We start from the raw sequence: 24,098 nt of genomic DNA, 5'->3' as shown, positions 1-24,098 counted from the left end.
TTTTGAAAAAGTGGGCTGGACTTTGTGTGCCCCCCAGGTGAGGGTGCAAAGGGTGCAGCCAAAGTGTGTCATGGGGTGAGGAGAGGGGGAGAAAGAGAGTGATGTTCCAAGAGCCAACATATCCCTGAGGCGGTGAGAGAAGAGGCACCTGACTCCAGAGGGTTTGTTGGGTGATCACGGGGTTTTTGATAGGACAGAGCTCCTTCCACAAGCCTGGCTGGAGTCCCCCAGAGATGGCAGTGAGAGGAGACAGCTCTGCCAAATAAAATAGGAGATGTCTTCCCCGAAGGAGAAGATTTCCTGGGGCAAAGCCATTTGAAACCAGCAGTGTACCAAACCTGCCTAGCGAGGCGATGCCCAGTGAGTCGTGGCCTGAGCAGGGAGGCAGCAGGGAGGCAGAGGGATGCAGCATGCCCACATTCAGGGAAGGCTTGTTTCCTCACAGGGGTTTGTAAAAACACTCCCCACATATTTCCTATATTATTTTGCACAGCCACATGCCCTGCCTGCACAGACCTCTCCAGCACATGGGGGCACATCTTCTGCCTGTACTGACGTGATGGTGCTCGGGAAAGCCTCAGGCCTCTCATGCCAACACTTCAAAAGATCCTTTGTGGCCTAATGGCCATGTCAGCAATGAGGAAATGAAATGGCAGCATTGACAGAAACCAAAACACAACCTGGGGCATTTGGAAGGACAGTCTGCTTTGGAGATGAGTCTGTAGGAAAATTACTGCCCCTGTGCAGTGCCAGTGGTCCTGGGGCGGTGCAGGAGCAGTATAAAAGCAGGACCTTCTCCTCACTCTCCCATCCACTCCTTCAGCTCCATCTTGTTGGCAACAAGGTGAGTCTTGAGCCCTTTCTTGTCTTCCTCTGGGTTCTCCTTGTGCCCTTCCTCCTTCATTTTGTCTTCCACCTCGTGCTTCTCTGGGATTTCTGATCATATGTAAGATATCATATATATCATATATCATATATCATATATCATATATCATATCTCTGTCTTTGTTCCCTGCTGTGTCTTGAGGCTGCTTACCATGGGAGAGGGCAGATGTATCATGGAGAAAGGCTGGATATAGACTGAGGTGTCTCCTGAGCTGTGGGTTGGGAGGGGTTGTCCCTGGCTTTGGTCTTCTTGGTGGTGCTCACAGGGGCTGAGAGAAAGGCTCTCCCTCATGGTGTGGTGAGGCTGCTCTTCAAACACCGCTCACGGTCTGCTCCTCTCTGCTCTCTGTGCCAGGTGCACCTGCAGCCCCCAGACATGTCCTGCTACAGCCCGTGCCGGCCCTGCCAGCCCTGCGGCCCCACCCCGCTGGCCAACAGCTGCAATGAGCCCTGTGTCAGGCAGTGCCAGGACTCCACCGTGTTCATCCAGCCCTCGCCCGTGGTGGTGACCCTGCCCGGCCCCATCCTCAGCTCCTTCCCACAGAACACCGTGGTGGGATCCTCCACCTCGGCTGCTGTTGGCAGCATCCTCAGCTCTCAGGGAGTGCCCATCAGCTCCGGGGGCTTTGGCCTCTCTGGCTTGGGCAGTGGCCTCTGTGGCACGAGGTGCTTCCCCTGCTGAAGCTGCTCCCTGCACTGTGGCCTCCTCCTGGATCCCCCTCTTTTCCCCCTTTTGACTCATTAAATTCTGCTGCATCCCAGCCTGTGCCTTTGTGTCATCCTTTGCTCTGCAGACACTGTCCCAAGGCAGAGATGTTGCCCCAGGGCTGTTTCTGGGAGGGTGTTGTTGGGGCTGGTTTTGCAGTGGCTGCCAGCACAGGCTGGCATTGGGAGTGCTCAGTGTGCACCGAGTCACCCTCTGGGTGCTGAGTTTCTCTGCCTCTTTGGTCAGGATAGAATTTCCCTACATTGTCCAGGGACAAACATACACTTTATTTGCTCTTCTTTTCCTTTTCCTTTCTCAGCTCCACACTGAGACACAAGTACTCAGGGGAGAATGTGTTCCTGATGAGACAGAAGTACTGGATTCCCATCAGGCTCCATCAGATCCCATCCTAACACAGGATGTTCTCAGAGGGAGGGACAGAGTGCATTGTGCTGCCTTCTCACAGAGCCCTGTTACCATGCGAGCACAGAATAGGTCTACACCATTATGGTTTATCAGTCCAACTCTGCTGCCATGGATATGGATATCCTTCACTGCATCACATAAGGTTGGAGCGAACCTGACCTTGAACTCTTCCCAAGATGGCACACCCCATCATTCTCTAGGCAACATTTCCCAGTCTCTTATCCCACTCATCACTGTAAAATTCTTCCTTATGTCCTTTCTGTATTTAACCTATTTCAGTTTAAAACTCTTGCTCTTTGTCCAATTATTGCAGGCCTTGAGAAAACATCTCTTTCCAACTTCATTCATCCCCTTTACATATCAATAGGTCTCCCCAGAGCCTGCTCTTCTCCTGCCTGAAAAATCCTCAACTCCCTCCAGCCTTTCTCCATGGTAGGGGCAATGCATCCGTGTGATCATTTTTGCAGCCCTTGTCTGGAGTTGCTCTAACAGGTCCATGCCTATTTTGAATTAAGGACTTCTGACTGGATTCAGAGTTCCAGGTGAGGTTTAAGAAGAAAAGATAAGAAATGGAGAATCCCCTCCTTTTACCTGCTGGCCATGTTTCTGTTTGTGCAGCCCTGGCCTGATGGAATTTCTGAGCTGCAAACACACATTGCTGTCTCATGTCGACTTCTCAATCTCCAGTGTCCCCATGCCTTCCTTAAAGACTGCTCTCAGTCCTTTCTTCTCCCAGGCTGCTCTGATATTGTGGATTTCCAGAATGCAACTTTCCTGGGAGAGTTTCTGGGGAGAGGGAGGCAGGGAGAAGCATCAGGTGTGGGCTGAGGGTCTCAAAGGCCTGTGCAGGGTTAGGGTTAGGGTTACCTGAGGGAGGGGAAGGGCTGAACTGCTGCAGGATGCAGGTAGGCATGGTGACACATGTCCTCAGAGAGTCCAGATTTGAAGTTGTCGCTGTTGAGATGGTCTCAACACACAGAAGAACAGCATGCACTCCAGAAAGTTTCTCACTGTTTATTTTAACAGCATCCTGTCTTTTATACCTTCTCATAAAGTTTATACCTATTCATTGGCTACAATAAATCAACATAATGTTCATTGGCCCAGAGTGGTCTCCACCACTGTTTTCCACCAACATCCAACTGCAAGGCCCCCCTGTTTATCTTTTCTTCTCCTTGGTTTTCATGTTGATGACCTTGGTAGAACTCTTTTCAGAGGCAAAGGTGACTCTTACCAGCTTCTCCTCTTCAACTAACTCTTACTGGCTAAAAGACCAGCTGTCAGCCCCTTCCACATGAAGTTGGCTTTGTAGTAGCAACCCTGTCACATCGTTCAGTGTGGAAGATCGGACAGCTACAGAAGCTGAGCTGGTTAGTGCCACCGACCTTTTGGCCCTGGTACAGTGAAAGCTGAGGCAGAGATAAATTCAAGGCAAGAACAGAAGTGAAGACATCATGTCTGGTCACTCTGACCGTCTGACGCTGACCACTCTGACCAGGGAAGATGGAACAAGGATTTTGCTGGTTAAAGAGGTAACAAGGACATTACTAGAGTAAGAATGATAATCAAGAAGATTGTATTTCTAAAGATACTGGGACAAAGAGGTCTGAGTGGAACATTTTGTACAAATGTAGTGACCTATAAATACTGGTGAACTTGTGTAATAAACTGGCTTTGCTTTGCTGGCATAAACTGAGTCCGTGTCTGTCAATCCCTACACTTCAATCTCTGAAAAGGATGAGGTGCTTTTTGGTGTCCAGAAACACTGCCAGGAGTGTTCCTGGACAGCAAGGATTGTCATCAACATCCTGGGCTAGCAGAGCACAACTGTCAACAGGATATCAATGGGAGCAAAGATCCCACTCTGCTCAGCACTCCCCAGATGGTATGAATATGCTGTGCTGCCTACTGGACTGTAACACAAAAAGATCTCCAGCAAGGGAAGTGAAATACATGAAGATTGACCAGAGTGGCGAGTGAAGTGGGACATTTACTTGTGCATGAGAGGCTGAGGACACAGGCTTGCTGACAACAGAGAAGAGAAAGCTTGAAAGCTTTGTTGGGAGAACTAAAAGTATTTTTGGAGTATCTGTGGTCATTGAACTGTGTGATGTAATTCTTGCAGGTAGAGAGAGGCAGGGTAATTTAGAAAGGTGACACTAAATATGAGTAATCAACGCTGTGTTAACATAAAGAATGCGACGTTGACAATCATGGCAACACCACTTCCAACAACGCCCTCCCGGAACCACACAGCAACACCTCTCTTGCTGGACATGTTAGGGGGGCATGTGCAGGGAAAAGGATGACACAGAGGCACGGGCTGGGATGCAGCAGAGCTTTAATGAGTCAAAAGATGAGGAAGAAGTCATTCTGAGTGGTAGATAGAGCACTGATGCTCTATCCCTGGGCTTGTACCATCCTGTGTGTCCCTGGGTTCCTTGCCCAGGGCCAGCGGCAGCAGCTTCAGCAAGGGAAGCACCTCGTGCCACAGAGGCCACTGCCCAAGCCAGAGAGGCCAAAGCCCCCAGAGTTGATGGGCACTCCCTGAGAGCTGAGGATGCTGCCAACAGCAGCCGAGGTGGAGGATCCCACCACGGTGTTCTGTGGGAAGGAGCTGAGGATGGGGCCAGGCAGGGTCACCACCACGGGCGAGGGTTCGATGACGATGGTGGAGTCCTGGCACTGCCTGACACAGGGCTCATTGCAGCTGTTGGCCAGCGGGGTGGGGCCGCAGGGCTGGCAGGGCCGGCACGGGCTGTAGCAGGACATGTCTTGGGGCTGCAGGTGCACCTGTGAGACAGGGAAGTGAGAAGCAGAGCACAGGGCTGAGTGAGGGGATTCTATTCGTCCATCATCTGGAGAAAAGCCAGAGGTGCAAAATTGCACAGTGTTGTTTAGAAAGGCCCACCAGCTTCCCTTCCTACTCAGCCATAAGGAATCCCCCTAAGAGTGACCAAGCCCTGGGCTCCTCCACAGCACAGCAGACAGTTCAGCCAAAACTCAGCCTCTTTCCCTGCACAGCTTCAGCCCTTTCCCTCTCCCATAACAAGCTGCTTTCAACAACCCACACAGGACCAACAGGGTGAATAGGCTCAGAAAACTTAAAGGAAAAAAAGAAAGGGCTTCATACTGACCTTGATCCCAAGGAAATGGAGGTGAGAGGAGTGAATGAGAGAGCGAAGAGAACACCCCCCTTTTATACTGCTCCTGCACTGCCCCAGGCCCACAGGCACTGCACAAGGACAGTAACTTTCCAACACATTCACCTCCAAAGCAAAATATCCGCCCTAACGCCACACGTTGTGGTTTGATTTCCATCAACGCTGCCATTTCATTTCCTCATTTCTGACATGCTTGCTCTGTGTTGCAGCTCCTTTCACGTGTGCCACACGAGGCCCGAGGACACCCGGGATCAGAGCGTGTCCGTGCAGGCACAGGATGTGTCCCCATGCCGGAGGGTCCCGTGCAGGCAGGGCATGGTGGCTCGGGGCAGTGCCTTGCCATTGCTGGCAGCTGCCTCTGCAGGGACAGCCCCAGCTCTGCCCTGCCCCAAAGAGCAGCAGAGCACCCAAAGGCTCCTCTCCTCACAGCACGTCCTGCCTGCTGCTCTCTCCTCCTCTCACCTCACTCCAGCGCCCACTGGACACTGCTTCTCCAGGGAAATGCTTTCCTCTCCCTTCCTCTTGGTGCAGATTGTTTGGCAGGCTGAGCATTCCAGAGTTGGGGTTGGAAAGCCAAAGCCCAGCTGGAGCTGAATCCGGAAAGCTTGTGGCGGGAAAGAAGAAGATCTTCCACACAGGGCAACAGCAAAGGGGAGGGAGGCTTGAGCCAAGGCTGACTGGAGCAGCTTCACTGGGGGCAGGGGTTACAGGAAAGGGGAAGGTTCTTCAAGGCTTCTGGGCCTTGGTCTTCATTTTAGTGTCACAGGATCCTGATACTCCTCAGAAAGTCTGGAGCAGGGAAAACCTCCCCATGGCAGAGGAGGAGGATCAGCTGTGGGAACATTTAAACAGACTGGACTGACATGAGTGTGTGCAACGTGGTAGTGGATGCATGAGCCTTGGTGTCAAAGAAAGCACCTCTAAACACCCTTTGGGAGGTCCCGGTAGTCAGGGAATACAGCTGAGGACTGGGAGAAAGAAAATGTGCACCCTGATTTCTAGAAGGCCATGACTGAAATCTGGCTTGGCTGTAGGTCTCCAAGGGTTCTGATGAATGGGCTGAAGTGCAGCTGGCAGAGACTCACTCTTGGTGCACCACAGGGCTCAGACTGGGGCCAGCACTGTTTAACCCCTTTGGGCAAAGTCCTGCAAGGCTGGAGGGAGAAACTCCTGTCCCCCACAGGCTGGGGCTGTGGGGCAGCCAAAGAGCTGCAAAGAGCAAAGAGCAAAGAGCAAAGACCAAAGGGGGTCCTGCAGGGCGTCATGACACAGCCCTGGGCCTTTGTGGAACTGGCACCTGACAGCATCCAAGATTGCGTTAGGAAGGGGTTTGTTCTCCAACTGTGGAATGTGACCCCTCTCCTTGGCTCTACAGTGCTGAGAAATCAGTGCCATAAAGAGCAGTTGCCCAGTAGAAGAGAGGCACAATCATACTGGTGCAGGTCCAGCAAAGGGTCTCAGAGCCCATGAGTTGACTGGAACCCCTGGAACAGGAGGGGCTGCTTGACTGTCCACCCTGGACGAGAGGGGGCATCTGGGGTCACTGCTCAGCAGTGGCTAAAAGAGCTGTGGGAGGAGTCCAGAACACAGAGCCAGGCTCTGCTGAGTCTTCTCCAGAGAAGGGACAAGAGGAAATAGGCACACTGGAAATAGGGAAATTCCGGGGAAACATAAAGAAGATATTATTAGTGTGAGGATGATAAAGAACTTGCCTGTGGTTGACACGGGCAGGTTGAGGATTGTTTGTGCTTGTAGAAATTCAGGACTTGGCCCTGAGTATCCTCCAAGAGCTGATCATGCTGTGCAGAGGGGTGGTTGGACTAGGTGATCTCCAGAGGTTCCTTCCAGTCTCAGTCTGTCATGGGGAAAAAACAGTGATGCACAGCTGCCTCTGAGAAGGAAGAACTGGATGTGAACACTGGAATCAAGGGCAGTCTTGGCTGTCACACCACAGAAAGTGGAGAGGAAGAGCTGATGTCAGGGAGGAAATGGGTAGCAATGTACAGCTCCCATCCATCCTGCCAGATGCCTGACTGAGTGTAAGATTTTTTTTTTTTTAAGATCTTTTCTTACACTCAGTCAGGCATCTGGCAGGATGGAGGCACCTGTGAAGAGTAAAAGAGGTTAGAAAAGCTTGCAACAGCTTAGGCATCGTGTGGCCAAGGATTAAGAAAGGTCCAGGAAAAACACAAGAAACCAAGAGGAGCTCTGAGAATAGGGGATGTGCTCAAGAGAGCCCTGGGTACAAAACCAGGTTACATCAAGGAGTGCTGCACTTCCCTGCCTTGCAGACATGGAGGCAGCTGGGATGCATCCCAGAGGGCAAGGGAATGCCTTCAATAGGCAAATTTCCAGGGAGGGACTCTCTCCACCTGTAGCGAGTCATGCTCTAATTTTGGGTTGGCTTGTGTGTCAGCCTTTTGGTGTGAGGCCAAGCCAGGAGTGTGTGATGTCTGCAGGCTTTCTTCTAGGCCAGGATGAGTTCCCCTCCAGCAAGGGCAGCTCCAGCCATGCAGAGAGAAAACATCTCCAGTACTGGGCTGTAGCCAAGCCCAGAGCTCCAAACAACCACACAACACACCTTGCCCCCACCAGGACCTTACTGTCTGTAAAAGAGGGTGGAAATCAGTGTTACCATTTTTCCCTGGTCCCATGATCCCTTCCTTCCAGAGACACCTCCAGTACATCCTCTGCCTGTGCTGTATCCCTTCCTGGGAAAGCCTTTGGTCTTTCATCTCCATACTTGAAAGGATCCTTGGATGCCTAATGATTATGTCGGGGATGAGGAAAACAAATGGCAATGTTGATGGAAAGAAAAGCACAGCCTGTGGCATTAGGTAGGATATTTTGCTTTGGAGGTGAGTCTGTAGGAAAATTACTACCCTTGTGCAGTGACTGTGAGCCTGGGGTGGAGCAGGGGCAATATAAGAGAGAGTTTGTCCTCACTCACTCATCCACTCCTCTTGCCTCAGTCTGCTTGGGATCAAGGTGAGTCAGGTCACTTTTCTACTCTCCTTCCTCTTCCTCCTCCTGTTTTCCAGTGCTTACCTGTCACTTGGTCCTATGCTGCATCATGGGACTGCTCTCTGTGAGAGGTGAAATGTGAAAGAGGGTCATATGGAGGGAGGCTGGGGCTTTGCTGAAGTGAGTGATAGTCTGGGCAGGAACATTCTGAGATTGGTTGCTCTTGGCAGGGAACCTACGGGCTAAATGTGAGGAAAAACCTGTGGGCATCCTTGCATCTGCAGCTCTTGTCTCCATCTTGGCTTGAGTCATGGTGTGGTGACAGGTTGCACTTCAAACACCGCTCACGGTCTGCTCCTCTCTGCTCTCTGTGCCAGGTGCACCTGCAGCCCCAAGACATGTCCTGCTACAGCCCGTGCCGGCCCTGCCAGCCCTGCGGCCCCACCCCGCTGGCCAACAGCTGCAATGAGCCCTGTGTCAGGCAGTGCCAGGACTCCACCGTGTTCATCCAGCCCTCTCCTGTGGTGGTGACCCTGCCCGGCCCCATCCTCAGCTCCTTCCCACAGAACACCGTGGTGGGATCCTCCACCTCGGCTGCTGTTGGCAGCATCCTCAGCTCTCAGGGAGTGCCCATCAGCTCCGGGGGCTTTGGCCTCTCTGGCTTGGGCAGTGGCCTCTGTGGCACGAGGTGCCTCCCCTGCTGAAGCTGCTGCCGCTGGCCCTGGGCAAGGAACCCAGGGACTCCCAGGATGGAACCGCCCTGGGCACGCAGCATCGGCTTCTTGCTTCCTGAGGGGCTGAGCAACCCCAGCAGCCCTTGCAGAGGGACGGGGCCAGCCTGGGCTCTTGGCAAGCACAGCCCATCCCTGCCTCTGTCCCCTGCCTCTCTCTCCTTTCCCTCCTGTGCCCTTGTTCCCTTGTGCTCCCCGGGGCTGTGATCCCCACCCAGCCATCCTGGGGAGCACCTGCTGGCCCTGCTCCCTCTCTGGATCTGGCAGATGGACACCAGCTGGGGCACAGATTTCCTTCTGTCCCTCATGCTCTCTGCACTGGGACCTCCCGACGGACCAACCTTGTTTCTGTGTTTTGTTTCATTAAATTTCTGCTGCATCCCAGCCCATATGTTTGTGTCATTCTTTCCTCTGCAGGTTCTTTCTCAATATGCCCAGGGGAAAATATGTTTTTAAGAGCTGTTTTTGTGTGGGTTTGCTTGGGATGAATATGCAGTGATGGATAATAGCCTTGTCTAGGTTCTACACAAGATGGAGTTCAATTTCACCAAATTAACCATTCTCTGGTTCTTCACAGTTGGAGCTAGAATGGTGCTGATAACACAAAAATATTTTGGGTTCTTCTGGGCAGTGCTTGCCCAGCATCAACCCTATCTTTCCACCCTCTTCTGCAAAAGGCCATGAAGGTGGATGTGGTCAAGATGTTGGGAGAGGACATAGCCAGGCTGCCTGACCCTCACTGACCAAAGGGATATTTGATACCTTGTGACATCATGGTCAGCAAAAAATGCTGAGAAAGGAAGAGGGGGCTGGCAGGAGGGCATTTATTAATACATTGTTTGTCAAGAAAGAAACTGCTAAGTGTACTGTGTCCCTGCTTCCCAGGAGAGGCTGGAAATTGACAATTGATGGAAGGTGATAATACAACTCTTTTTCCTCCTGTGTTTTTGCAGTCTTTCCTTGCTTTTCTTCATTAAACTACCTTTATCTCCACACACAGTATATTATCTTCTCCGACCATACTCTCTGAGGAAAGGGAGTGATTGAACATTTTGATGGGCACCTGAGGTCCAGGAAACATGAGACTGTGTGGGGGATAAGCAAATAGAACTCTCCATTCTCATCCATGAGTGATGCAAGTTGTTTTGTTGTGCAGGCTCAGAAAGTCCTTTCCCATCTTAGTGTGAGGAGTTGAAAAATACTAATTAACTCTATTGACTTAATGTGGTGTTTGAGGTATCTGGTGTCAGGGTGGTGTAAGATGAGAGAATTTTTTGATGTGGCAACAGTGAAACTTGTCCTGAGGTGGCTGGTGGCATCTTTTAACACAACCCTGGAGCTTGACCAGTGCTATCAGAGGATGGGGGTCCAGACAGGGGCCCAAATCACTTCTGAGAATGTCACGAGTGAGTCATGCATCTGAACTGCATTTAAGAACACAGTAGTTGAGGCAGACACCCAAATCACACATGAGAACACCAGGGCTGAGGTAGGGACCCAAACAACACCTATGGTAATTGTCCCGGTAGTGGAAAAAAATCGTGGACAAGGAGGTGAATGGGACCATCTCACTGGTGAATTGAGTCAAGGGGAGAAAGGTCTGGTCAGGAATCCAGTCCTTCAGCAAAGAGGATGCACCATGTGTGGAAGAGCATCTTCCTGGTTCTTAAAGTTTAGAGAAACATCTCTCTCCATGTGCTCACAGGCCAGCACCTCAGCTGGGAGGGGCGGCGGAAGGGTGACCCATGTCACCTGTGCTCTCCCACTGAGGTCCAGGACTGCACTGGATGGCCCCCCTGGTTCTTCCTGGGGAGGATGGAGGAAGTGGGGTGCTAAGAGCCTGCCTCCGAGGTGGAAAGTAGTGTACATGAGCTGAGGAGGGAAGACAGCTGAAAGAAGTCTGTCAGTTTTCTTGCAGAAGAAGTGTTTGAGAAGAGTAAAAGAATAATTCCAATTCTTCTGGAAGTGAATTGCCCATGAAATGAAGCCAGGTCAAAGGACCTGCATAGGAGATGTGTTTATTGGGAGTGAAATGGCTTGGGGGATGTTGAGGCATCCCTGTGGATGTGATCAATAAGTTAATAATTATGAATCCACCACCTAGTAGTCAAATAAAACCAAACCACCGTAAGAATGATTATTTACTGCCTTTTCTGTGGACATTGTAGGACCAGTGGTGAGGAGAGCATTGCCCTGGGGAAGTTTGGGGTGCATGGTGAGCCTTCAACAGTCACAAAAGGAAGGGAGGATGGGGCACTGTGCAGTGGGTCTCCTTTGGGTGCTATGATTTGGAGGTTTGAGGTCATCCATGACTTCTAAAGGCAATGGAAGGCAAGGTAAAGAGTGGAGAGATGAGAACATGAGAGGAGAGAGGTAAAGTAACAATTCCTCCTTCTCTGGCTGTCACTGTGCCAGTGAAGAAGAATCAAGTGGGAATGTCTTCCCTCTGGTTTAGCTAAATTGATGTAAAGCCTGTGCCATGCCGTATGACATGCTCAGCAAAAAACTATAGACATGCTCTCCAAAGTAGCTGTTCTTCAGAGCCTGGCTGGGCATTGGTCTGCTGGTGCAAGGTGGTGGGTGACTGCATTTGTACAACTTGTGTTTTTTTTCTCTTTTGTCCCTTTGCTTCTCAAACAGCCCTTCTCTTGACCTGAGGGTATTTCACTCTCGCTTTTTCAGTTCTTGGTTCTGTGACAGTGGAGGGAATATGAATGGCCTGTGGGAGCTTAGTGCTGATTGAGATCAACACACCACACAGACCCACAGGCAGCTCTTGTTCCTCTCACCTTCCTCCTTCTCTGCCTGTGCCTAGGGCTTCCTGGAAAACTATATTGAGAGATGGATGCAGGGAGAAACCCAGGGCAGGAAGACAGTCAGCAGGTGTGTGCTGAGTATCTCAAAGAGCTGTCCAGGAGCTCTCCTGAGCAGTGCAGTGACAGAAACACAGGCTGTAGAGACTTGCAGCTGAGAGAGGGGAGTGGCTGAGCCGCTGCAGGATACAGCTGGGTGTGGTGACACACATCCCTCCAGAGCCCTCATCAGAAGCCGGCTTGGTAGCAGTCAGTTGTCCTTCTCCCTCTGAGTAACAGCAGCCCAAATGCAAGGCCAGGAAAAAATGCTTTTGTGGCAATGCCTTCTAAACAGGTGCCACTGGCAGGGCTATCTCCAGACACCAGAACTATTTCCAGACACCAAAGACTGGCACCAGCATCCTGGAATACATGAGCAAGAGCATAGTCAGGAGATCAATGGGGTGATGATCCCACTCCACTCAGAACTTGGCTGATGGCATCTAGAATACTGTAGTGAGTTTTGGGGTCTAATGAGAGAAAGATGCATCTGCAAGAAGGGCTAAAAGGAGCATCCAGAGACCTACAGGCCTGCCAGTCTGACTTTGGCACCAGTGAAGGTTACGGAGTGGCTCATCTTGAGTGCAATCACATGGCACATTCAGGACAGCCAGGTGATCAGGCCCAGTCAGAAGTCTTTATGAAACACACACCCTGCTTGGCTAACCTGATCTCCTGTGACAAGATTACCCAAGAGGACAGGAGAAATGTTGTAGCAGTTGTTTACCTGGACTTTAGTAAAGTTTTTGACACCATTTCCCACCAAATTTTCTTGGAGAAACTTGTTGCTGTCTGTGGTGGTGGTGGTGGATGCAACCTTCCCTGCAAGCGCCTTGTGTCAACAGGCAGGAGCCACAAGAGCACCAGCACATGCACACACACACACAGAGAGACAGACAGACAGACAGACAGGCACACACGCAGCAGCTTGGTAGTGAAGGCATGGGACAGTCCAGGCATGGAGTTCTAACGTGTTTCATTGCAGGCAATGCTGAAGGAGTCCATGGGCCAAAGACAAAGGAGGGTCCAGGTTATAAATACAAGGAAAGAGGGGGTGGAAAGAGCATCAGGGATCCAATGGTCTGAGGGCTTAGGGGTGGTACACTGGGAAGGGACCAATAGGGAATGCCAGGGTGGATGGGCAGGATTACAAAGGCCAATGGGATAACAGGGAAGGAAGAACATTCTAGAACAAGAACATATAGGGGTAAAAGAGGTAGGGAACACCAATGGGCCAACGGGAAGACAGAACTGGGACAAATTAACATAGTGCTGCAGAGCACTATGGGGGAAGCTTCTTTCCTCACCCTGAGCTGTGAGGAATGCCTGGAGCCTAAGGTGCTTCTCTGCAGGGCATTCCTGGTGCCCTCTCCCCAGTAGGCTCATGGACCTCCACAGAAACTGACTGCTCCTGACTCTAATGGGGGTTGTGTTCACTGGATAAAAATTTGGCTTTATGGTGGTGCTCAGAGAGTGGTGATGAATAGAGTTAAGTCCAATTGATGGCAAGTCACTAGTGGTGTTGCCCTAGTATTTGGTCCACTTCTGATCAATATCTTCATGGATGACCAGGGCCAGGGGATCAAGTGTATCCTCAATAATTTTGCAGAAGACTCCAAGCTGGATGTCACTGTTGATCTTCAGGAGGGTAGAAAGGTTTTACAGAGGGATCTGGACAGGCTGCATCAACGGACTGAGGCCAATTGTATAAGGTTCAATAAGAAGAAATGCTGGGTCCAGACCTTGGGTCACAAAAGTCCCCTACATCTCTACAGTTTTGGGGCAGAATGGCTGGAAAGCTGCCTGGGGGAAAGGACCTGGGGGTGCTGGTTAACATCAGTGGAACATGAGCCTAGACTCCCATCATAACTGCTGGGATAGTCCACAGGCTGAACTTGGGATGCTTATTCGATAAGAACCACACTCTGTGCGCACTGAATAATTTTATTGGCGATTAGAGCTTGTCTTTGAATACATTTCTGCAGTCAGATACTATCACTGCCAATCCTCGAACCGTAACCTGTCACAATTTTATGTTATTCAGAGTATTATTCCATAAACTGTCAGTGTCAGTCCTTCACTGGTGTTTGCAGTCTCTGGCAGCAGGGAACATACTTGAATACAGTGGAAGACCCACTAAGGGGTCAAAAAGTGGGAAGACCTACTGAGGGGTTTCCCTGACTCTGATGGTGTTTTCCTGACTGAGTCAGTCGATCTTGCCTCCAATCCAGCAGGATGGCTCAGTGCAGGGCCCCCCTTATTGGTCACTGGCAGAGGGTTGGGCACAAGGGTCTCAGCTTTTCTGACAGACAAATTAAACATAAGAGTTGAGGAAATCTCCCTTTTTCATGTGGCAGCAACTCTGATGGAGCTCTAGTCATTGAACTGTGTTGAATCATTCCATCCAGCCCTAGATAGGTAGAGAAGTTTGAAAAACAGAGGATCACCCTCTAAGCTTAGTCAAAGCTATCCTGTGATAACTGTCCCCGTACCAGCATACTCAATAACCCCCCATGTCATTTTGTGAGGGCAAGTACAGGGGAAAAGATGACAAAAAGGCAATGTCTCAAATGCAACAGAACTTTAATGAGTCAAAAGATGAAAACTAGGTAAATCTGAGTTAAAGGAGCACCAGAGGCAGATAGGAGTCTGCACCAAATAACTGTGGTGGAGACCTCAGACAATGTCCATCTGCCAGCCCTACAGAGGGAGCAGGGCCAGCAGGTGCTCCCCAGAATGGCTGGGCGGGGATCACAGCCCCAGGGAGCACAAGGGAACAAGGACAGAGGAGGGAAAGGAAAGTGGCAGGGGACAGAGGCAGGGATGGACTGTGCTTCCCAAGAGCTCAGGCTGGCCCTGTCCTTCTGTAAAGGCTGCTGGGGTTGCTCAGCCCCTCAGGAAGCAAGAAGTTGATGCTCCATCCCCAGTGAAGTACCATCTTGCTGAGTCCATAGGTTCACACCCTGGAATCATCACCAGCAGCTTTAGCAAGGGAAGCACCTCGTGCCACAGAGGCCACTGCCCAAGCCAGAGAGGCCAAAGCCCCCGGAGTTGATGGGCACTCCCTGAGAGCTGAGGATGCTGCCAACAGCAGCTGAGGTGGAGGATCCCACGGCGGTGTTCTGTGGGAAGGAGCTGAGGATGGGGCCGGGCAGGGTCACCACCACAGGAGAGGGCTGGATGGCCACGTGGGAGTCCTGGCACTGCCTGACACAGGGCTCATTGCAGCTGTTGGCCAGCGGGGTGGGGCCGCAGGGCTGGCAGGGCCGGCACGGGCTGTAGCAGGACATGTCTGGGGGCTGGAGATGCGCCTGTGAGACAGGGAAGAGGGGAGCAGAACAGAAACTGTGGATGAAGAGCAGTCTTCTCCCCCACTAAGAGTGAGATAGGTCACAAGTTGGAGAAAAGAGCTGGGAACTTTGCAGTGAGATCCACAGGTATCACATTACTTTCTGCCCAAAAGAACCCTCTGGACAGCAACCAAGCCCAAAGAAGTTCCTTCCTTGCCCATAGCTCATGAGACACTTAACCAAGTTTCAGCTCTGGTGATGACAGAACTTCTTCCCCTTCCTTCTCCCATGATAGCAGTTCCAAGACCCCACGTAGGACTGGGGCAGGTATGAGCTGAGGTGCATTGGAGGAATATGAAGAGAAAGAGGAGAAAAAGCTTCAGACTCACCTTGTACTGAAGGAGATGGAGGCGAGAGGAGTGGATGAGAGAGTGAGGAGAAGGACCTGCTTTTATACTGCTCTTGCACTGCCCCAGGCCCACAGACATTGCATGACAGCAGTAATTTTCCAACACTCACCTCAAAAACAAAATGTTCTACGTAGTGGTGTAGGTTGTGTTTTGGTTTCTGTCAACCTGTGCTGCCATTTCATTTCCTCATTTTCAACATTCCTGTTCTGCTTTCATGAGCTGAGATGAGGCACCCAAGGATATTCTGGGTGATGCTGTGTCAGTGAAGGCAGAAGATGTGTTTGAAGTGTGGTGGGGTGTCATGAGCACAGGGGATGTTGGCTTGGAGTGAATTGCAATTGTATACAGCTCCCCTTGTAGCAAGAAGTTTCAGCTCTTTTCCTATTATTGAGCTTTTTTCTGGGGAGAATGTTTGCCACTTTGACTGAGTATGCAGGACTAGGGACAACCAAAGCCTGCCTGGGTTTGCACCAGGCAAAATACATGATGGGCACAAGAAATTCTTCGAGGTAGATGAAAAGTCCAAAAGATGATTGGAGCAGCTTCGCTGAAGATGAGGGTTACAGGAAAATGGAGGTACTCAAGGGATTCTTGGTCTTTACTAGCAGGAATTGCTGTCAAGACATTGGGCTCCATGGAAAGTCATCAGCAGGAAAGGCTCACCTGCACTAGGGCAGGATCAGTGTGGGAACATATTAACAGATGGACTGAGATGAGTGTGTGTGGTTTGATTCTGTGCACCACAGGAGGGATGGTTGGTGTCTGGTTGCTCTCAACTCCCTTTGAAAGACTTGGCACTCACAGAATACATCTCAGGACTGAGAGAAAGCCAGTGGACCTCTTGTTTTCAAGAAGGCCATGAAGAAGGAGCCAAGCCTCACCTCAATCCCTACAAAAGCAATGGAGCAAACCAACCTGGCAGCAACTTCTCAGGATAAAAGAAGTTGCCTGTGAGGAGTCAGCATGGATTTCTGGAGGCTTGACAAATCTCATTACATTGTCAGATTTTGTGCCTAGCTGTAGAGGGTGAGGGAAGTTCAACAAATGTTCACCTCATCTAACTTAGGCCTTTGATGCTATTGCCTGTAACAATCCTGGGAGACAAATGGATGAAATACAGGCTGGGGAAGTGAGTAGTACAGAGGACTGAACTCTGTGAATATTGTTGGTCTCCAAGGGTTGGCATGAGGGGCACAAAGTCCAGCTGGCAGACACTCACACTTGGTGCACTCAGGGCCTAGATGGGGGCCAGCACTTTTTAACTCCTTTATGCAAGGTCCTGCACTGGGGGAAGAAAAATCTCCTCCCCTCTACAGGCTGGAGATCATTGGCTGCCAATGAGCTTCGTAGCAGAGGACAGGGGGTCTGGAGGGCACCATGGGACAGCCCTGGGCCCTTGTGGAAATGGCATCGGACAATATCCTGGGCTGCTCAGGAATAAGGTGTCTTTCAGGTGATGGAAGATAATCTCGGAAGTGCAGAGATAGAGGAGACAGTGATTCTCTCAGTCTTCACCTACAGGATCTCCCAGGCTGCTGCATCCCCTAAAAGAGTTCTGAGAAGGTGAGGAAGCCTTCTCAGGAGTGAATGGCTGTCAAAAAAAAAAGACTGCCTGACAAGAGTTAACCAGTGAAAGCCTTCTAATGCATTCCATGGCTTCTATAAATGAGTTATCAACTATCTGGAGAACTGGGCCACAGGAGCCCTCTAGCACTCAAGAAGGACAAATGGCAAGATCTGCTCTTGGAAATGAAAAACCTCTTCCAGCAGTATGGGCTGGAGACTGAGCTATGCTACAGTCTTAGAGCCTCAGCTCTTTTTCCTCTTATGAGAGATATGCCTTGGGGAGAGGTTGGAGGGTGAAGTGGACGCAGAAGTCTCATTCTCCTGGCCAAAGAGACCATGCTGTGTTGAGGAGCTCTCCTGAATGCTCTGTGGAGGGATAGAAGGGGTTGCAGAAAACATCTCCGCACTGGCTGGGACTCATCAATGGTCCCGTGCATTGAGTATTCTCTTGGCATCTGTGTTTCAGCATACTTTGTTTGCCATGCCCAAAAAGACTCGCTTGGAGAGCAACCCAGCACCCTTGGGGAAGCAGGAACTTGTCCAACTCCCTAGTAAATGAGAGCTGTCAGTGACAACCCCTGCAGTGCCACGTACCTCAGAACACTGAGGGAGGGGATGTGCTCATAAGGGCCCTGGGTACAAAACCAGCTCTCAAACCACATCAAGGAGTGATGCACTTCTCTGCCCTGCAGACATGGAAGCAGTGGGGGTGTGTTCCAGGAGAGCAAGGAAATGCCTTCAGTAGGCAAATTTCCAGGGAGAGACTCTCCCTACCAGTGACAAGTCAGGCTCTAATTTTGGGTTGGCCGTGTCTGAGCCTTTTGGTGTGAGGCCAAGCCAGGAGGGTGTGCTGTCTGTAGACCCATGTCCATTGCAGGGACACAACTGCCCTCCAGCAAGGGCAGATGCATCCATAACCCAGGAAAGCTGGTGCAAGCACTGGGCTGGACCTGAGTACACAGCTTCAGGCAGCCACAACAACCACTGCTGACAGCATGACCTCCTTGCCAACACTCCCACAGCTTCAGGGGCTCACAGGACAGTCAACATGTTTTGGAAAAGTCTCTCCTGCTGGTCAGGGTTTAAGGCATGCAGCCAAAGCTCATGACACTGTGAGGAGACTGGACAAACAAGGTGCTGTGCCAAGCCCCAACATGCCCCTCATGTAGTGAGGGGAGACCTGACTCCACCAGAACTGTAATCATGGTCCTTAGGAAGGATGACATTTTCTTTCTTCATGGTGACTGAAGGCAGTGATATGAGACCCCCACAGAGTGCCATGAGAGGGGATGACTCTTCCAAGCAAATCTGTAAAGGATTGAGGGAGAAGGATAAGTCACATCATTAGGCACAGGAGCCTTTGTGCACCCAGGACAGACTCCTGTCTGGCAGGGGGAGAGTCAAACCTTTCAGTAATGGGGTTTGAAAGGAACATGCCCTACATCTGCACAGAGCCCTCCTGCACTTGAGGATACATCTTCTGGTGATAGTGACATGATCCATCTTGGGAAATCATTGGATCTGTCATCCTGGAACTTGAAAGGAGCCTACATAGCATAATGGGCACGTCAGAAATGAGTAAATGTACTGGCAATGGTGATGGAAAACAAAACACAACCTGGGGCATTAGGTGGGATATTTTGCTTTGGAGATGAGTCTGTTGGAAAATTACTGTCCTCATGCAGTGACTGTGGGCCTGGGGCGGCACAGGAGCAGTATAAAAGCTGTTCCATCTTCTCACTGCCTCATCCACTCCTCTCCTGCACACAATCTCCTTGGGAACAAGGTAAGTCTGAAGCTCTTTATTCTTTTATTCATTCTCATCATTATGCTTCTATGGGATTTTTCAGCACAAAGCTATCTCTCTGTTCTATACCTGATTTTGGGCTTGCTTTCTATGGGAGAGGGAAAGGTGCAAAAGGGGCGACATGGAGAGAGGTTAGAGGTCAGTTAGGTGTCTCCTGTGGTATGGGCTAGGAAGGGATCTCCTAGAGCTTGGTTGCACTTTGCAGGTCTCTTTTGGGCTTTGGAGAATGAGAAGCCTGTGGGCCTCTTTATGATCCTTCCAGCTCTTTGTGTGAGCTCATGTCTTCTTTTCCTTGTGGTGGTGTTAGAGACTTCTACTCAGTTATATTTTTCTACCCCCCTGTCCTCTCTGCCAGGTGTACCTGCAGCCCCAAGACATGTCCTGCTACAGCCCGTGCCGGCCCTGCCAGCCCTGCGGCCCCACCCCGCTGGCCAACAGCTGCAATGAGCCCTGTGTCAGGCAGTGCCAGGACTCCCATGTGGCCATCCAGCCCTCTCCTGTGGTGGTGACCCTGCCCGGCCCCATCCTCAGCTCCTTCCCACAGAACACCGCCGTGGGATCCTCCACCTCGGCTGCTGTTGGCAGCATCCTCAGCTCTCAGGGAGTGCCCATCAACTCTGGGGGCTTTGGCCTCTCTGGCTTGGGCAGTGGCCTCTGTGGCAGGAGGTGCTTCCCCTGCTGAAGCTGCTGGTGATGATTCCAGGGTGTGAACCTATGGACTCAGCAAGATGGTACTTCACTGGGGATGGAGCATCGGCTTCTTGCTTCCTGAGGGGCTGAGCAACCCCAGCAGCCCTTGCAAAAGGACTCTTGGGAAGCACAGCTCATCCCTGTCTCTGCCCTCTTCCCCTCTGTCATCTCCCTCCTGTGTCCTTGTTCCCTTGTGCTCCCTGGGTTGTGAGCCTCACACATCCAGCCTGGGGAGCACCTGCTGGCCCTGCTCCCTCTGTAGGGCAGATGGACTTCTAGAGGCTTCTCAGCTACAGCCATGGGGTACAATCTCTTATCTGTCCCTCGTACTCACTGCACCATGACCACCGCTCGAAATGACCTAATTTCCCTCTCTTGACTCATTAAAGTTATGCTGCATTTGAGCCATTGCCTCTGTGTCATTTTTCCTGCAGATGCTCTCCCAAGACAACCAGGGAAAGAGATGTTGCTCAGTCTTTGTTCTGAGAGGTGTTTGAGGGTGGCTCTGAAGTGACTGGTAGCACAGGCTTACATTAAGTTTGCTTAGTCAGACACTGGATTACTTTCTGCTTTCTAAATCTTGCAAAACTAGCAGGATGATGACATTCCAGATGCCAAAGGGATTTTATTGCTAATGGCATCCAGGGCCAACTTTAATCTCTGTGGATGGAAAGTTTATACAGAGCGCCACTCTTTCTCTAGTGCACCAGTGTAACTTGGTCCATATGTGCCAATCCTTTCTATGCCATGAAATTTCCACTTTGTCACTAGAGAGTCCACTACCCACAAAAACTGCATGCCAGAATCCATTTACTTATGCTTAAATGCTCCACCTGGAAACAATCCCTCTTTTTTTTGTTGTGGGACAAAAACCTCTGCAAAGACCAAAAAAGTTTTTGTCACTGAAGTATTGGACTTAGTGGAGCCTTTAATAGTTTCTTTCAGCCTTTGGAACAGTGCAGTGAGGCCAGGTCAACGTAGGCTAGTCTACAAGGAAGTGTGGTCTTGGGATATGGAAGGATAAAATTTCCACCTCAGAATCTTTTCATCCCTCTGTCCATCCTCTGAAAAGTGGCTGCTATCAGAAGGAGGTTCATTGACTGGACATGTCTGGCTGTGGAGGTGAAATAGCAACTGCGCCCAGAGCTCAGCCTTCACAGAATCACCGAATAACTTGAGCTGGAAGGCACCCACGAGGATCATCGAGTCCAAATCCTGGCCCTGCACAGACACCACAGCCATCCCACCCTGTGCCTGAGAGCATTGTTAAAATGTTCCTTGAGCTCTGGCAGCCTTAGGACTGTGACCATTACCTGTTCAATATCTGACCACTCTCTAGGGAAAGACTCTTTTTCCGATATCCAAACTAGATCTGCTGCTGAGAAACAGAAGACCCATGTGTACACCCTACTAGCGACGTTGTTTAATTAGTTCTTACCCATTCAGTTGTTTCAGTTGTATCCTAATTTTATGTACTATTACTTCTTTGAGTTATTGCTTTAATACTTTTATGAGTTTTAGTTACTGTTGTTGTCATGTTACTTATGTTCCCTTCTTTTGTAAAGTGCTTGAAGAGATAGGAGAAGCCTTTTTAATTCAACAAAAAGAGAGAGTTGGGGGACCCATGGGCCTACTGGGGAGAGAGCAACAATGATCCCCTGCAGAGAAGCACCTTAGGCTCCAGGCATTCCTCACAGCTCAGGGTGAGGAAAGAAGTTTTCCCCATGGTGCTCTGCAGTACTGTGTTATTTTGTCCCAGTTCTGTCTTCCCATTGGTCTTTCCCACCTCTATATGTTCTTGTTCTAGAATGTTCTTCCTTCCCTGTTATCCCATTGGCCATTGTAACCCCACCTATCCACTCTGGCATTCCCTATTGGTCCCTTCCCAGTGTACCCCCCCTGAGCCCTCAGACCATTGGATCCCCGATGCTCTTCTCTGCCCCCTCTTTCCCTGTATTTATACCCTAGACCTCTTGCCGTTGAGTTAGGAATGGCTGAAGGAAAGCAACATTGACTCCATGCTCAGGAGGCATAAAGTGAGCTTCATTAGGAGCTTTATTAGGAATTTTATTAGGAATTTTATTAGGAGCTATATTTTGTAGGCAGGATCATTCACCCAGAACCTGATTGGTTCTTAACAACATCCCTCACACCATTGGTTAATTAGGAACAATACCTTCTTTCCATAAACATCACGTACAATCATTCCACATGTTCACAAACACTGGGTGTGGGGACTAAGATAAGAATTGTTTTAATTCTTTTCTCTGAGCATTCTCACGATTTTCCCCAGGATGATGCCTGGAAAAGCTATCTGTTTCTGACTAAACTGTTACACCCATAGACCCTCCTTAGTCTTTGACCCCCGGACTCCTTCAGCATTGCCTGAAATAAAGCACGGTGGAACTCCATGCCAGGACCCTCCCACGCCTTCACTGCCGAGCTGCTGTGTGTGGGTGTGTTCGTGTGTGTGTCTGTGTGTGTGTGTGTGTCTGTCTGTCTGTGTCTGCCTGTGTGTGTGTGTGTGTGTGTGCTGGTGCTCTCATGGCTCCTCCCCATTGGCACAAGATGCTCTAGAGGAAGGTTGCATCCACCACCACCACTGATGCAACCAGAGGAAAACAGCAACAGAGGATCACCGAACCACAACATGTCATGGTCCAATACCCTCACTCCTCGAGGCCCAATCCTTTGCCTGTCAGGAGATGCAAAATCATCTGAAGTGAATATTTTCACTGACTTCTGAGGGAAATTTTTCCACAGGTACCTTATCTTGCACTGATTATGTCTGTGTGCATACCCTCTGAGCATATGCTATAGCAAATCTGGAAGTTAGATTAAGTTATACTTTAGGCTAGATGCTATTAAGTGTTATTTCTCTGTTATATTGTTAAGTTTAAGATATAAATTAAGGTATACATTAAGTTAAAGTACTGTTAAGTTTAAGTGTTGTTAAGCTTTAGGCCGCATTCCTTTTCAACCTTGTTTACACTTTTAAACACAGACACACCCCCTACCCCTAGGTAGTTTCAATTCACTTCTGTTTTGATTGCCTGGATTTTGTTTTGTTTTGTTGTTGCTCGCTTCTTTCTTGTTGTGCCTTGTTGTACCTTTGTTGTCCTCCTGTTGTCCCTAGTTGTCCTTTGCAAGTAGAGTGAATCCTGATAAAGAATCAATTGTGCTTTGTAGTTTAATATTAAACAAGACTTTTGTTCATACCCTTGCTGGTGATTTTTTGAGCAATCTCAAGCACACTCAATCAGGACACTCTGGGAGCCCACACAAAGCAGACACAGATTGAGTGGGAAATCTCACTTGTGGAGTCTTGAAACAAAAGTGATCATTCAGTGTTTCAACAGTGCACCCTGCCAGCACAGCGATGCCCAAGATATATTCTTTAACTGGGGCAATTAACACCTTCATGACAAATGGGGTGGTGTCTCCTATTGTTGGAGAACCATAGCTTGGAGGGTGGGGGTGGAGCTGCCTCCCAAGGCACAGGTCTGGGAAGTCTCTTCATTAGGAGCAATATCACCATGTAATGCAGTAACTCCTGCACCTGTATCCAGCAGAATTGACCATGCAGAGTTCCTCCAGATGCCAATTCATAGTTAGAGAAACATGGGGGCATCATGACTAACGACCTGCTCCCAAAGAGAGGCTACAATGCTGCCATTTGAGGGGACCCGCCAACCTGCTGCTCCTGCTACTTTGGCATCTGTCAGGAGTTATGAAGCTCTGTGGTGGCAGAAGGCTTGGTGGGGGGGATTACTTCTTCCTGCAGATGTCAAATTTGACAGATTGTCAATTGTCAACATTGACAGATGTCAATGGCGAAACATTTCTGATGTTGTAATTCCATTTATTTCTGACTGTGGAACAGCAGCTTGCACTCAATCAATCCACATTTGTTTCCTTGTCTCCCACTAAGTGATTCTTTTTAGCTTTGCTGGCCTATCCTTTCTCACTACCTGCACAGCCAGCTCTGGGGTCACAGCTCCAGTATCCTTCCAGGCATTTGTTAAGGCACTTACTGTGGGAATTGGCCTAGCTGTGACTTGGAATCAGCCACACTTTACCCCAAATGAACCGGGTGTTAGTTTCAAGCCCTGGGAATCATTTGTTTAACTTAGGGTGAGCCTGAGAGTTCCCCCATAAGCCTTTGGTGTGATTACGTTAAGTTGTCCAAGTTCTGCTCCCCTATTGGTTACTTATTTCTTCTATATGGTTATAGTTCTAGAATGTTCTACCCCCAAGTGTATATATTGTTGCTTTCCCCTTGTTTGGGGTCTTTGGATCCTGCCCCTTGTACTGTGCTCGACTTCTCCACATTTGTTGTTTTTTCACTCTTTATTAAAGTTACTTTTTGGGCAACTTCATTGAACCTTCTGCTTTTTATTTTCACCACCCTCACCCTAAAATCAGAGAATCAGAGAGGTTTATCGCAGCCACCCTCACTGTGACAACTTATGTTGTACCATATGTGACTGCTGGTTTCAATTCATCGGTGCCCCCTTCACAAACTGCGTTTTGATACTTCCCATTAGTGCTTCTTCTTCAGGATCAGATCCTGTGGTCAGGGCATGAGCTGCTTCCATCTGCTGCAG

General features: G+C 49.9%; 3 protein-coding genes across 3 annotated transcripts; 1 reads left to right on the top strand and 2 right to left on the bottom strand.

Moving 5' to 3' along the window:
• The first annotated feature begins 721 nt into the window (after positions 1-721).
• LOC128800327 (feather keratin 1-like) lies at positions 722-1,598 on the top strand. Its single transcript, XM_053965440.1, has 2 exons — positions 722-844; positions 1,241-1,598. The coding sequence occupies exon 2, from the start codon at positions 1,262-1,264 to the stop codon at positions 1,565-1,567; it is 306 nt and encodes a 101-aa protein (XP_053821415.1). The 5' UTR covers positions 722-844; positions 1,241-1,261; the 3' UTR covers positions 1,568-1,598.
• A 2,885-nt stretch (positions 1,599-4,483) lies between these two features.
• Positions 4,484-8,545, bottom strand: LOC128800319 (feather keratin 1-like). The gene is made up of 3 exons (XM_053965435.1): positions 8,521-8,545; positions 5,155-5,192; positions 4,484-4,810 (listed from the first exon to the last, which is right to left on the bottom strand). Exons 1-3 carry the CDS (start codon positions 8,543-8,545, stop codon positions 4,484-4,486), a joined length of 390 nt encoding a protein of 129 aa, XP_053821410.1.
• A 6,167-nt stretch (positions 8,546-14,712) lies between these two features.
• Positions 14,713-19,179, bottom strand: LOC128800321 (feather keratin 1-like). The gene is made up of 3 exons (XM_053965436.1): positions 19,155-19,179; positions 15,408-15,445; positions 14,713-15,039 (listed from the first exon to the last, which is right to left on the bottom strand). Exons 1-3 carry the CDS (start codon positions 19,177-19,179, stop codon positions 14,713-14,715), a joined length of 390 nt encoding a protein of 129 aa, XP_053821411.1.
• Positions 19,180-24,098: the final 4,919 nt, after the last annotated feature.

Source organism: Vidua chalybeata, chromosome 26 (genome assembly GCF_026979565.1).
Source record: "Vidua chalybeata isolate OUT-0048 chromosome 26, bVidCha1 merged haplotype, whole genome shotgun sequence".
Taxonomy (NCBI): domain Eukaryota; kingdom Metazoa; phylum Chordata; class Aves; order Passeriformes; family Viduidae; genus Vidua; species Vidua chalybeata.
This window is presented reverse-complemented; position numbering and strand designations above follow the sequence as displayed.

Bases quoted from the DNA above. Each gene is read 5' to 3' on its own strand.
- LOC128800319 (XM_053965435.1), bottom strand. From the start codon at position 8,545: ATGTCTTGGGGCTGCAGGTGCACCT. The intron at 5,193-8,520 runs GGCACAGAGAGC...CTCTTCGCTCTC, and splicing joins TTGGGGCTGCAGGTGCACCT to TCATTCACTCCTCTCACCTC. The intron at 4,811-5,154 runs GTCAGTATGAAG...CCTGTCTCACAG, and splicing joins TCCATTTCCTTGGGATCAAG to GTGCACCTGCAGCCCCAAGA.
- LOC128800321 (XM_053965436.1), bottom strand. From the start codon at position 19,179: ATGTCTTGGGGCTGCAGGTACACCT. The intron at 15,446-19,154 runs GGCAGAGAGGAC...CTCCTCACTCTC, and splicing joins TTGGGGCTGCAGGTACACCT to TCATCCACTCCTCTCGCCTC. The intron at 15,040-15,407 runs GTGAGTCTGAAG...CCTGTCTCACAG, and splicing joins TCCATCTCCTTCAGTACAAG to GCGCATCTCCAGCCCCCAGA.
- LOC128800327 (XM_053965440.1), top strand. From the start codon at position 1,262: ATGTCCTGCTACAGCCCGTGCCGGCCCTGCCAGCCCTGCGGCCCCACC.